Source organism: Dipodomys ordii, unplaced genomic scaffold (assembly GCF_000151885.1).
Source record: "Dipodomys ordii isolate 6190 unplaced genomic scaffold, Dord_2.0 Scaffold2, whole genome shotgun sequence".
In the NCBI taxonomy this organism is placed as follows: Eukaryota; Metazoa; Chordata; class Mammalia; order Rodentia; family Heteromyidae; genus Dipodomys; species Dipodomys ordii.
Genome location: NW_012267218.1, coordinates 3,860,919 through 3,875,674, shown reverse-complemented (window position 1 = coordinate 3,875,674; position 14,756 = coordinate 3,860,919). Strand labels below are relative to the sequence as shown.

General features: G+C 47.8%; 1 protein-coding gene across 1 annotated transcript in view; it reads left to right on the top strand.

Annotated features, from left to right (window-relative positions):
• Positions 1-14,756, top strand: part of Wdr25 (WD repeat domain 25) — a 128,058-nt gene that overhangs the window by 76,980 nt on the left and 36,322 nt on the right. The window contains exon 3 of the mRNA XM_013015572.1: positions 9,813-9,960. Within this exon, the coding sequence (XP_012871026.1) occupies positions 9,813-9,960 (148 nt within the window). The remainder of the gene's footprint in view (positions 1-9,812; positions 9,961-14,756) is intronic.

The following is a 14,756-nucleotide window of genomic DNA, read 5'->3' as shown; positions in this document are numbered from 1 at the left end:
AAAAAAAAAAAAAAAAAGACAGAGAAAAGCATAGGCAGGTTAAAGAGGGCATGGAAGAAATAGAAAAGATCCAGCTTGAACTTGTAAAGATGAAAAATAGATTGCATAAGATTAGTAGCAAATTAGAAAGTGTAAGAGAGAATGTACATGAACTTGAAGATACAGTAATAAACAGGAAGCAAAAAGCTTGATCTGAGCATCAGTGATGTGTGGCATGACTTCAGATCCACCAAATCTACATGGAATGGAGGGCCTTAGAGCAAAAAGAGTAGGTAAAGTTGGCTAAAAGTTTTTTGCTTGCTGAAAACCATAGCTCATCTCCGTGAATCCCCTGACACAAGAAACATAAAGGAAAATGTACCTAGCAATGTATCTTGATGAACTTTCTTTTTTTTTTTTTTTTTTTGTGGGGCTTGAACTCTGGGCCTGGGCGCTGTCCCTCAGCTCTTCAGCTCAAGGCGAGCGCTCTACCACTTGAGCTACAGCGCCACTTCCGGTTTTCTGGTGGTTTATTGGAGATAGGAGTCTAACAGTCTCTCCTGCCCGGGCTGGCTTTGAACCGTGATCCTCAGATCTCAGCCTCCTGAGTAGCTAGGATTACAGGCGTGAGCCACCAGCGCCTGGCATTGATGAACTTTCTTATAACCAGAGGAGATCTTAAAAGCAGAGAGGAAAAAGCCAGATTATATACAGAGGGACAAAGACAAACTTGACCCCAGACTTCCTGGAAATAATGCCAGAGGAGAGAGGAACTCAGTTCGGAGAAGAAAAATGAAAACCCAAACCACTGTCAATTTCAGATTTAATACTTGGTGAACTATCCTTCAAAAAGAGGAGGCAGAGTACTTTTGCAGACATTTAAAAGCTGAAGTGATTCATCCCCAGCAAGTTTGCATCACAAGGGATGTTAATAAAGGGGGTCCTTGAGGCAGGAGGAAAATGATCCCAGATAGAAATCAACATCTCACAAGAGGAATGATGAGCAGAAAGTGGTAAATATGTAGGTGAATGCAAAATACTTTTTTCCTTATTTAAAAGTCACTTTCCCTGATGATTGACTCCTGAAGTAAAAACACAATGTATCATGCAGGTTGTAACATGTGGAGATGTAAAATGCAGGAGAAAAGTACAAGGCTGCCTTGGGGAGATGGTGTGCGTCGTTTCCTGGTTCTACAGACAGTGGCGATATTACTTGAGGGTAGACTGTGATCAGCTAAAGATCTGTAAACCTTAAAGCAACTACTAATCAACTAAAGAAAACGTATTGTTAGGAGGCTAATGGTGGGAAGAAAATTGAAATAAAAGATCCAAAAGGAGGCAAAGAAAAGAAAAAAACAACAGGTGGGATAAGTAGAGCACAAATGGCGAGATTTAAGCCCCAGCCTGATCAATAATAGGCAAAGGGTGTAGACATCCCATTTAAAAGATTGAGATTGTTGGGTTGTGTTAAATGACAGTATGTGATTATACAATCTACCTTAAAGACACAGAAAGGTTAAATATAGAAGGATAGAAAAAGAGCCAAGGCTAATAGTAATAATAGAAAGCCAGCATAGCTATATAAATACCAGAGAAGTGGATTTCAAAGCAAAAAATATTACAGGAATAACGAGAATCAAAACCACAGAGGCCATACCTGTAGGTGCATAACACCAGCAACACAAATACCATGTGCATAGACATTTATACACATATGTACTAAGAGAGCCTCAGAATGCATAACTGCCCAAATGGAATAGAGAAATAGCATAATCCACAGGAACAGTTGGATATCTCAACACACCTTTCTCCATATCTGATAAATGACATAGACAGAAAGCCAATTAGATATGAAAGACTGGGACAGCGGTGTCACAAAACACACACACACACACACACACACACACAAATAAATTTATAGGATGTCGCAAGAACAGTTCTCAGAGACTAATTTATAACATCAAATGCTTATGTTAGTAGAGAAGAAAATTTTCAAATCAGTAATATTGGTTTCCATCTTAAACCACTAGAAAAAAAAAGAGCAAATGCAAGTCAAATAGGCAAAAGAAGCGAAGGTAACAGCAGAAATACTTGACATAGAAACAGAGAAGTAGTGATGAGCAATCAGTGAATCAAAAGCTATTTGTTTGTTTATTTTAAGACAGGACATCCCTGTGTGGTACAAGTTGACCGGACACAATCCTCTTGCTTCAGCTTCCCAACTGCTGGAGTGCAGGCGTGAGCCACCTTTCATGCCCCAAAGCTGCCTTTCTGAGCTGAAGTTACCTTTACCTAGAATCAGGAATGCAAGAGAAAAGATAAGAATTGTCAGTTAAAGGAGTGAAAGGAGTGACTTAGTTATAGATCCTGCAGATATTTAAAGGATACTAAGGAAATATATGATCAACTTTATACCAATATACTCTATAACGTAGAGGAAATGAATAAATGCCCTGAAAGACTCTGGTAACAAAATCTTACTCAGAGACAGCCCAGTAGCCTCATGTCTATTAAAGAAATTACATTTAAGTAGGTACCAGTGGTTCATACTTGTAATCCTAGCTATTAGCTATTCAGGAGGCTAGATCTGGAGGTTCATAGTTCAAGGATAGCCCAAGCAGAAAAGTCTGTGAGACTCCTTCTCTGATTGATCAGCAAAATGCTAGACTAGAGGTGAGGCTCAAGTGGTAGAGCATCAGTAGAACAAACAAGCCAGAGAAGAGCTCAAATCCCTGATTTACTGATTAACAACAAAAGAAAACAATGTAAACATTAGTTGTAATATCATACTTGTACCAGGCTAGAGAGGGTGTAGTAGGCTTGCCCAGAATGTATAAGGCCCTGAGTTCCAGATCCCCAGCTCTATAGATACAAATAAATAATACCTCCCCATATGATCAGGAGCAAAGCCAGGATGGCCACTCTCCTCATGTCTAGTCAGCATTGTCCTAGAGATTAAAGCCCATTCTCTCAAGAAAGCAGAAAGGGAGAAAGTAAAACTCTTCATTTGCAAGTACCATAATCATCAATCCTACTGAATCTATAAAGTAATTTGTAGAACTAAAAAAAGTAGGCTGCATTGTTGAGTCCAAGATCAGTAAAAAATTAATTCTAGTTCCTCATATTGGAAATGAACAATCTGAAATTTAAAAATCAGCTTTAATATCATTAAAACATGAAATAATCAGGAATCTGTCTGATAAAAGATATGCAAAGTCTTTTCATTTAAAACCTGCAAGCCAGACATGATGGCTCAAGCCTGTCCTCCTGGCTTCTTAGGAGGTGCAGATTGGAGGATGAAAGTTTGAGGCATAGGTGAAGAGACATTTTCCAGATTTTTTTGGGGGGGGTCTGTCATGGAGGTTGAACTCTGGGCCTGGGCGCTGTCCCTCAGCTCTTCAGCTCAAGGCTAGCGCTCTACCACTTGAGCCACAGCACCCACTTCTGCCTTTTTCTGTTGATGTGGTGCTGAGGAATTGAACCCAGGGCCTATGCATGTGAGGCAAGCACTCTACCACTGAGCCATCTTCCCAGCCCCTCCAGATTCTATCTTAACCAATGTGTAGACATGATGGCACGTGCTTGTCATCCTAGCTGGTGGGGAAGCACAAGTGGGGAAAATACTGCCCAGGCTGGATGGGGCTCTACCTTGAATGTAACTAATGGAAAAAGGGGCTGGAGACCTGTGTCAAATGGTAGAGCAACTGCCTAGTCCTGAGTTCAGTCCCCAGTATTGCCAAGAACAAAACAAAACAAAACAAACCTCAAAACTATGCAGAACATTGCTTAGGGAAATTAAAGAGGGCTTGAGTCCAGTTCATGGACTAGATATTCAGCCTTGTTAAGACACCTGCCCTAATCGGCTTGTGGGTTCATGGCAGTTCTGGTCCTTGAACACCTCCCTCCCCCAAAGTATCCTCCGGTTTTCACAGGCAGGTGGACTGACTTTGTCCCACTGACAAGGGAGCACATAGTCCACAGGTTTGTACTGAGCTGTAAGGTTGGGAGTGGTCTCTAGAATCATTTTTGGGAGCAACAAGAGCTGCTAAGGGAGGTGGAAAGATGACCAGAAGCCAGGGATGAAGGCGTGCTGCCGGGGTGGGGGTGGGGGCAGTGGTTGGCTGGGCAGAGTCATAGGAGAGCCAGAGGTTCCCCGGAAGTTTGACAGCCATTACTTCTAGGTTGTGGTCTTTTTTTTATTTCTTATTTTGTGTTGGTCGTGGGGCTTAAACTCTGGGCCTGGGCGCTGTCTCTGTGCTCTTCAGCTCAAGGTGAGCAAGCCACAGCGCCACTTCCAGTTTTCTGAGTGGTTTACTGGAGATAAGAGTCTCATGGACTTTCCTGCCCAAGCTGGCTTTGAACTGTGATCCTCAGATCTCAGCCTCCTGAGTAGCTAGGATTACAGGGTGAGCCACTGACACCCGGCTAGGTTGTGGCCTTATGGATGACTTTCTTTGTGTTTTTTTCCACTTTTGACAAGTTTTTTTTCTTTTCTTTTCTTTTTCTTTTTTTCCAGAGCATACTTATTTCCATTGTAACCAGAGAAACGGCAATCTTGTAGTTGATTCCTTTGGGATTTTGCTTTTTGCTCTTCTGAACAGTTTGAATATTTTACAAGGAGATTATATTTCTCCTCTAATGAAAACCCAAAGGCAGGTAGGCAGGAAGAACATGACTCGGGCCTGAAGCAACAAGCTGTGTTCCCAATCTAAGGAGGCCTCTGTGCCCACCTCTTCCCCCTGCTCCTCGGGGTGGGGCCCCGTTTCAGGAAGCAGACAGTGGAAGCCATGTATACAGGACACGTGCCAATGGTCAAACCACATTTTGCCAGTCATGTTCTTCTCAAATCTGTTACTTTGATTGGACACATACAACGCCTCTAGTTAATAGGTTGAATCATCTCTGAGCATTTGACAGAAGCCTTGGCTCCTTAATTCTATGAAGGTAGTTTGGGATCTCTAATTGCTTCATTGAAAAAAGGCAGACACTTCAGGCCGCTGCAGTGTTTGGGAATTAATCTTTAAAGCCTGACAGTGAACATTAAATTCAATTAGGAAGAGCGATTGGCAAAGATTCCTCTCTTTTGCCTTGGGTCCTTTGAGCAGTCGCTGACTGGTCAGCATTGATTCTGGTGCCATCGCTGTCTGGGCCTTGTGCAGGAGAGCTGCTGATGTTTATGTCCATACCTCCAAGAATTGTCACGTGCCCAGGCCCCACAACCCCCCTAAGCCCTTCCCTGGGCCTGTTTGGGTTACCCCGGCCCAAGAACTCAAATGTGCTGCATTGCTGGCTGCCCTTGGCATCACTGAGTTAAAACTTTTTCCTCTCTTTCTACCTTGATCATCCTCTTACTCCTCTCTGCCCCTCCCGCCTTCTCTCTCCCATCTCCTCCTTTGCTTCTTCCTCCTCTCTTACCTGTTCCTTTTTGTTTCTCCATTTCTCGTTCCCTTCCTTCTTCTTCTCCTCTCCCCTTAACTTGACATCTTTATTTTAAATTATAAAGTCATTATAAGTATATGTTATGCTTAAAAACACAGGAAAAAAGTGTGATGTCACCCACGTCCCCACCACTGGCATGGTAAAGTCCAGGGCTTTGTTCCCAGGTGGCACGGGGCCATCAGCAGCAAGTGACGCACTGGCCAGGCTCTTCTCTTGGCTTGGAGGCCCACCCTCGTTCTGGTCTGGCCTGTGACGTCTGGGAGGGCGTGGGGCGGTGGGGGAGGCTCGATGAGGCTCTGGCCTACTTTTTGCATTTTTTGTTTTGTGGGCAGAGCTCAGCCAGGGCATGACCTACACACCGTCTCGGTGGCAGGGCCATCCACGTGTTCAGCCTCTGTCCTAGGCCTCTTCTGACCATTGTACTGTGTTCTCAACGGCCTGCTTCTGTTATTCAGAACTGTGCTCCTCCCTGTGCTCCTCCCTGCTGGGCTGCTCCTCCTGTAGCCAAGTCTAACTATTTCTTTTGGTGCTCAGACCAAAATGTTAAAGGGTCATTTTGGTCTTTTCTCTTGCCCTCCTATCCCATCTCTAGTCCCGGGGGCTCCTGTTGCTTCCGCCTTCTGCCGAGCCTCTCCTCCCTGGCCTCCAGTTGGTACCAGCTACTCTCCTCCTGTACCCTGGATTCTTTTTTTTTTTTTTTTTTAACCATAAACTAGAGACAATTTGTTGTATTTTCAGCATGATATAGCTGGCAAAGGATTGCATCCAGAAAATACAAATAATAAGAAAAAAATCAAATTCAGAAGGGAAGAAGCTAAAGAATATGGAAAAGGCACTTTAGAAAAGAAAAATCATGCAAGCCCAATAAGAAATGAAGAGAGTCTCAACCTTGCCACCTTTTAGGAAATTGTAAAATATTTTTACCTACCAGGTGAACAAAAATGAAAAAAGAATGTCTAGTGTTGGCCATAGTGTTTATAATTAGGTAATGACAGTAAAAAAAATGCCTTTCTAGGTAATTTGGCCTGTTAACGAAAATGTTTAAGCAATGACATTTTTATTTACCCTGGATTCTTGCATCGCTCCCCTCCTCTCTCCCCGCATCTGCCTTGCTCTCCTCCTTGTGTGGCTGCCAAGGCCCTGTTAGAAGATACCCTGTCCCTATCCTCTGCCTATGAAGGCCTGAATGTTCTGGTTGTGACTTTCTGACCTCATTGCTGGTTACTTACCATCTTGGCCTGTTTGCCTCTTGTATACTGCCCTGCCCACTCTTGCTTGGTGGTGCCAGGTATCCTCTTGTCTCTGCTTGCAAATGTTCCTCCCCCAAATTCTTCAAAGCTTTCTTCTTTACCCTTCAGGTCTTCTTGGAGAGATCTACCTGGCCACCCTGGCCCCTCTTCTTGACCTTACAACCCCCCTTCTTAGTTACCTTTTAAAACTTCAGTTGTAAGTAGGGTGTCGGTAGCTTATACCTGTAATCCTAGCTACATGGGAGGCTGAGATCTGAAGACAGTGGTTTGAAGCCTGTTCAAGCAGGAAAGTCCCTGAGACTTTTACCTTTAAAAACCAAAAATGGAGCTATAGTTCAAGTGGTAGAGCACTACCCTTGAGCACAAAATCTCAGGGACAGCACCCAGGGCCTGAGTCCAAATCCCAGGACTGTCAGTCTTTATCAATACCAGATACATAGCAGATACACAGTATATCTTTCTTCCCCACTGAAACGCCACCTCTTGAAAGGCAAGGGGCTGGTCCTCGTTTTCTGTTGAACAACACCTGCCTGGTAGCAGGTACTCTCGAAGTATCTGTGGGACAACTGAACAAGCTTCCCAGAAGAGAGCATTTGGGTATCTTTGCGTGGGAGTATTCTCCCTCTCCCTTGCCCACCCCCTCCCATGTGGCCACCTCTCACTCCCAAGAGGAGACGCTGCTCTGTATTCCCAACCCTACCCTTCTCCCTCCAATTCCAGGAGGGACCCCCATCCTCATGCATGTTCTTGTAGCCTTACTACAAGTGAATGAAGGGGCCGGAAGGTGGCTCAGTGGTAGAGCGCTTGCCTCGCATGCATGAGGCCCTGGGTTCGATTCCTCAGCACCACGTAAGCAGAAAAAGCCAGAAGTGGCGCTGTGGCTTGAGTGGTAGAACGCTAATCTTGAGCTGAAGAGCTGAGGGACAGCACCCGGGCCCAGAGTTTAGGCCCCACAATTGACCCCCCCTCCAAAAAAAGAAGAAAAGTGAATAAAAAAACGAGGTCGATGCTGTTTTGTGGGTGTCTCTTTTTTAAATGCATGCAATATAAAATTCATTGTTGAGGCCATTCTCAGCATTTCCATTCAGTGGCGGGAGGCACACCGGCACTGTCCTGCAGCCATCACCACAATCCATCCTCCTGCAGAACTTGCAAAACCGAGACTCTGTCTCCTGGAACAACAACTCTTTCCATTTCTGTGCCTGTGACTACCCAGGGACCCTCATGAAGTGGAGCCATGTGGTAGATATCCTCTTGCAACTACCTTATTTCGGTCAGCATCATGTCCTCAAGTTTCATCTGTGTTGTAGCAGGTATCCGGATTGCCTCTTTCTGCACCTGTACCTCTGGATGGATAGACTACCTGTTGCTTGTCCATTATCTTCCGTGGATACATGGAAGCAATAACAATATTGTTTTTATTTTTTATTTTGCTTTTGCAAATAATATTATATGATCCTGGCTTCAGTTTGGGGGTACATACCTAGAAGTGGAGTTGTTGGATCATCTGGTAATTCTGTGTTTATGTTTTTGAAGACCCTCTATACTGTTTTCCAGTAACACCTTACAATTGAAACCCAGAGTTTTAGTTTATCCAAATCCTTGTCAACTCTTGGTATTTTGTTCTTTTGTTAGTAGCCAGCCTAATAAGATTGTAGCATGTGTGTGTTTAAAAAAAATGAAATGACCTCATACTTGGCATATGGGGCTTGTCTTATGTACAGAATATTAATTTATTACCAGTTGGCCCCGTTAACCCTGTAGGTCTTGGTAATTCATTTTACTTTGACTGTTTTTGCTCTTAATCCCATATTCATACGTGGTTTGGCAGAAATAGCCTTTCTCTGCCCTTTGCTGCCCTTCCATGCGTTCTTGCTCTACTTTGAAGTCTTTTGACTGTTCTTCTGTTATTTCTGTCCCTGTTTCTAAATGTAACCACCGCTATTTCTTGATTTCTCAGTTTGAGGCCTAGATATTGACCCCTGGTACAGAAAAAAATAACTAGTGCGCGCTTAGCATCCTTTGAAGGCTCTACTTGGCCTCTTGTTTTCTTAAGCATAGACATCTACATATTCCCAGGAAACCACTCTCAGAACTCCCCAACTTTGCCCTTTGAGAGACTATAGGACTTGGCCGGGAATGATTTTTCTCCTTCAATAGGAAGGTTACCCCTCGAATCCGGTCTGCAGGAGTGTGTGGGTGTGCTTTGTTTGGGTTTTTCTCCTATTAACCAAAAGGAAGCTTGGTTTTCCTGGTCAGGTGAGAAGAGCTCAGGGACTCGTGGCCACTGCAAGCCTCAAGCATCACATCCCGCGGCTGTGTGATTCCTGCTGGTCACCAGCCGGTCACCAGCTCCTCACTCCTACAATGCTTTCTTTATCTCCACTTCATGGATGGGGAGCCTGAGGCCCAGAGAGGTGAAGCCACTGGGCCAGGTCTCATGAGGGATAAATAGCAGTGTCAAGTAGAGGCTGAGCTCTGCCTCACAGTGACCGGGCAGGCTATGTGTATGTCTCATTGCCCTGAGCACCCCTGTGAGCCAGGCCTCGCCAACCATGGCATTCCAGCTTTCCTGCCTTTCCATGCGAACGTGCAGCTCTGTACCTGGGCTCTTCTACCACTCGCCGAAGTCATTCGGTATGCATAGAGCTTTCTCCTGATGGCCTCGTTCACCCTGTGGGATGTTGGGATGGAGATGAGGGACCGTGCTTTCTCCCAGAAGGAAGCACAACTGTCCCTAAGGCAGGTGCTGTCCCCCTGCCTGGATAGAAATACAGGTGTGGCTGGCCTCTTGGTGAGCTTCTTTAAAGAGAATATTCCATGGGAATAGCTTGGCCTTGTGCCATAGCCTCCACAGGACAGATAGCAGGATGTACAGGAGACTCAGAGGGGACTGTGACTGTTGCTGTGGCTAGCTGGTGTGAAGGGCAGGGAAGGTGAATGGACACAGGAAATGCTGTTTTCCTTAACCTCAGAATAAGTAAGCTTGCATGTTTCTGCAAGGAGAGGTATAACATCTAGATGTTGGTAGAGCAATTAACGGGGGCTCCAACTCCTGGGTGAGCCCCTGATTGTGGCTGAGCGGAGCCAGGAGACCAGGCCTCATTTCAATGCTGATGCTGTCTGTCTGCGTTTCTGTCGCAGATATGGAATGCCGTGGACTCGGGGCGCTGCCTGCAGACCTACCTCCTGCACAGTGAGGCAGTGCGGGCGGCGCGGTGGTCTCCCTGTGGCCGGCGCATCCTCAGTGGTGGCTTTGACTTCACCCTGCACCTAACAGACCTTGAAACAGGTGGGTTGGGCTGCATCATTGTCCTGAGGCACCCCAGCAGCTCTTCTGCTGAGGAAGGCTCTCTAGAGGGTTCTGGATCACAAACCTCATGTGGTCTTGGGGTGTGGGAAGGGTTCTTGAGAAGGGCTCATCTCTGGGTGACTCCAGATGGTTTGGTGGCCAGAACAGAGACTCCCTGCAGAGTATGGGAGGTAGGCCTCTGCTAGCCAGCACAGAGGACAGAGCCAAGGTTGTCTCAGCCCCAAACTGCAGGGGCTTTTAACATGCAATCTGACTGAAATAGATTTACCTCGATCATGGTGTCCTTTGGTTGGAATCCATTTAGAATTCCTATCAATGGGTTGCTGTTGGGAGGCTGATTGGTTCCACCCCTCAGGGGAGTCTCTGGATGGGTTCTGCCTCAGTGAGCACACTGAGAAAGCCTGTGAGGACGTGGGTCTGTGCGGGCTAGCTCCTCAGGAGCCCTTGACCGGTGGGCCAGGGAGGGAGGGCTAAGCCGGAGGAGCTTTCCCTTCCCCAAGTCCCCTACTGGGTGACTGTGAGCACAGACCAGGTAGAGCTAGAATCAAACCAGCACGATTCAGGCCTAGCTTCCTAATATTCCCATGGCCTCCTGAGACCCTCCTTGGCCACCTTCCTACTGGGTGCCTCATTCAGGGCGAGGAGGGTTGGTTCCTGCAGCCTGGTGGCTTCCCCAGAGGCTGCAAGGCAACCTCTTGCCTCTCTGGTCCAACAGCAGCCTGCTGGCCCCATTGATGGTGGCTCTGGGGCTGCCTCTTGCAGGATCTGAGGCTCTCTGTAGTCCACGCCCCCTCCCAAAAGTTCAGGGGAATGGCATGGATGGGAAAGGTGGTGTTGGGTAGCTTTGGGTCCTTATTTTCTAGGGCGGTGCTGGAGATCAACTTAGGGCCTTGCACAAGCTAGGCATATATTCTACCACTAAGCCACACCCCAGGTTCCTGTGCACTCTCGGGAGGGGGTGACTGAGGACCTATCAGGCCACTCTTTTGGGAATGGCATCGCCTCTGGGTTCATCTGGGCTCTTCTGGAGGTTCGGTTTCCTTCACTCAATTCATTACTTATTTTGTACCTATTGTGTGCAGGACCTGGTGCTGGGACTACAGTTGAGATCATGCTGTCTGTCCCTAAGGAGGGCGTGGCTGAGGGATTTAGAGCTCAGCATTTGGAAGACCTCCTGTCCCCAGAGGGGACCTCTGCTGTTAATGGACCATTTCTATCCATCTCCTGCCTCTCCGGAGAGCTCCTGGAGGGTGGTCCTGCCCTGGTGGTCTCTGTTTCCATCCACTGCCAGGGCTGCTTCTTTTCTCCCTGCCCAAGAGAGAGAAGTCCCTGTGGGCTGCTAGGGTGAGCAGGCCCGGCCCTCCCCGCAGTCTCCCCATCCCGGCACACTCCAGCATCTGCCTGGGTCTCGCTGGGTGCTGTCTACAGCTGAGGCTGAGATGGCGGCTGCATAGCCCCCGTGGCCTTTGTCCTGGTTTGACTTGTCCTTTCTCTTCACCAAGTCTAGTCTCCGTTTACTTGATCTGCCTTTTCCGCCCATGGTGATTTGGCTTTTTCATTTCAATCTAATTAGAGCTCCCTGCCAGGAGAAGGCAATGCAGGCCGTTCTCACTGCAGCGCTTTGGGAATTAGTCACTCCGTGCCCATTGTCGTTAATGGGAATTTGGCGCCGGGGCCATTTATCCTGGTGTCCTCAATCAATACAGTTAAAAATCTGCAGATTCTAAAATGTCAATACCCGGCCTGAAATATGGAGGGCCAGCAACATTTTATCTCGTTAATTTATAGTTCTGACGGGCTGTTGGCTTATGGAACAACCATGAATCAACACTTAATAAAATCTGCTCACAGATTAATTATTTGTGGCGCTCCTGTTTCCGTCTGTAATCTTCCTAACAAACGTCTCTGGGTACATTAGGCTGAGGTGGCCTCAGGGAACACTGGCAGATGCCACCAGGGCCCTCACCAGCTTTGTGAGTGACCCATCCTGCAGACCAAATCAGTCTCCTCAAATGCCCCATAGCTTGTTCAAGTTTAAGTGGTTCTAGCAATGCTTCTGGAAGGTTCCAGGCCCCCACACTCAGCATGACCATTAAGGCCACTGCGGGGGGCGGGGGGGGGAGAGGAGGAGGAAGGTAGTGGATGGGGAGTGGAGGGAGTGCTGCAGAAGCTGCTGCCTGTACGTCTTGCTGCTCTGTCTATGCACAGTTCTGCTCTCTTAATGTGCACCCAGCCCACTGGGTCATCTGTGTAGTACTCCAGCTCTACACTACGAATAGCATAGAAGGAGTATGGATAGGCTTCAAATTAAGACTCTTCTTTCTTTTATAACCACTCCTCCACTCCGAGCTAGGAAGATGGGGTACTCCTCTGGCTCTGCTCCCATACCATAACTGGCTAGGGGTTTCTGGGAGCAGAGCTGTGATGCCTGGTAGACCCTAAGTAAAAGGTGCCCATCCTTCCTGTGCATTGACCAGGAAGCCCGTGTCATCCAGGGATGGTGTCATCCAGGGAGCCACAGTTGTTGGAGTATATCCCCAAGTGAGTCAATCAGTTTAGGTCAGTTCAAAAAGCACCCCTGTGGCTGACGGCCATAGGTCTGGGGGCAGACTGAGGAGACCTTGGGCGGCCAAGGGTTCTTCCCCATCTTCCCCAGTTTCTCTTTTCCTTCTGGTGCGACAGCATGGTATCATCCATTATTTAAGATCTGGGTGGGTGTCCCCCACATCCGGTCCTGCTCTAGGGCTCCATGTACTGAAGGAGATCTGCCCTGTTTCTGGACCTGCCCCTGGCTGGCTCCTCCCATTCATGGTGTCCCTGGGGTTTTTGCTGGGGTTATCAAGTAGAAATGAGAGACCCTCCTTGACCATTCCTCCTGTTTCCTCAGAAGCGTCTTCTGATACCATCCTCCGTTCTAGACCACGTGTCTCCGTTACAGAGATGCCACAAGGACAGGGAGAATAGCTGACTGGTAATTCTTGCCGAGGTGTTGGACCGCCTCCTGGCTTCCATCAAGCCCATGGATGAAGAAGTGGGGGCCAGACTTTTGCTTACCTGACATGTGGGTCTCCTGCTCCATCCCACTTTCTGGATGCAAAACCAAGGCTTCGTGTGCCTGGAGACTTTTCTTAAGGCCACCTTAGCCAGTTGTGACAGAACCGAATCCAGAGGTTTCCTGGCATTGGCATGCCCTCTTCAGTAGTAGTGTGCCAAGCTTGACTTCCTGGAGCGTCAGGGCTCCAGTCTGGCAGAAGTGGCTCACCACCTGCAGCAGGTGGCAGAGGCTTCTGGGGAAGAAAGCAAGCCAGGCTGAGCTTAACAGATTCCCCTGATCAAGAGAGCGGCTAAAGATGCTCCTTGAGCTTTAGACATCTGCTAACCCCAGTGGCTTTAGAATACTTGGCGTAGGAAGGACAAGAGGCATGCAGATAAAGGCAGTGAAGAGCACTGGGGCTCATGGGCTTTGGAGGAGAGGCTGCAAGGGAAGCTCCTTGGCTCCTGCTGGGACTCAAGAAAGCTCTGCAGAGGGCTTGAGCCCCTCTTTTTATGCTTTGAGCCCCGAGGTACCTCTCAGGGGAACTTGGTCCTTCAGGTAGTGCTAGAGAAGGGAGCAGCTGACCTGCAGTGTCACGGTCCTGCCTGATGGGTATGCTTTCAGAGCCCTGGCACTTATTGCCTGTTTGTTCCTTTAGGCCCAGTGATGGTGGCTGCTAGATCAAGAGGTGAAGCTCAGAGGATCCTGCAGGCCCCTTGCCCCAGGGAACAGCTGCCCACCCACCACCTCCCTGCCATCCAGCAAGGGGATCTGTCCTCCTTTTCCATCTGAGGTCTCTGTCCCTGTCACCTGTGATCCTCCTAGAAGCTCTGTGAACAGCCCCGCAGGCTTCCACTGGGAAGGGTCTGCTGCCAGAGCTGTGCTCTCAGCCCTCATCTTGTGCCACCATGTCTGCATGCTTCCTCCCCCCTCCCACACCTCCCCTTATTTCCTTCTCTCCCTCTCCCTCTTCTTCCCTCACTACTTTTCTCTTCCCAAATAATTTTGGAGGAAAAGGCTTCCCTAGGTAGGTACCCACCTTTAATTAGATATTATTAAACCTTTGAAAACACCATGTAGCCCTCAGTGTCACTTCAGAAAGAGCCTGGAGTTGTCCTGCATCACCCCAAACCCGTCTCCTTGTCCTCTTTTTTGCGCTTGGGCTAGCTCTCTGGACGAAGCAGGTGGCATCTGGGAGGCAGTATTCATTGCTCTTGCTACCAGTGTAATCCGCATGGAGGAGCCATGGCACCCTTCTCAGAGGAGGCCACATTCACTGGCCGATTCTGGAAGCTCAACATGGTTGCACAACATTTACTTTTGGAATGGTGAGTTCTGAGTTCCAGAAAAACAACATACACATAAACCATTGCGTCATACCTGGTTTGCAAGTCAAGAACTCTTTTTTTTTTTTTTTTGACCCCAATTCTGGGGAAATTCAATCCTGACTAGATAATTACTTATATATGATAAAAGACCTGATTACAGCCACCAGTTTCTGTGTGAACGTAGTGGTTGCTGGTGTCTGGAGGGCCCTGTCATCAGGCTGGGGCTCCCTGGAAGACCCATCGGCTTGTACACTTACAACCACCCTGGAGGTAGGGCGTCACCTCTGCAGGTGAGGCCACTGCAGGCCCTGGGAGCATGGCTGGGGCCAGAGACCCAGAGAAGGGAGCACGCAGACGCAGCCCTCGCCCCGGCTCTCAGCCCCACCCTTCCGGGCCCTGGGCTGCCTTGCCGA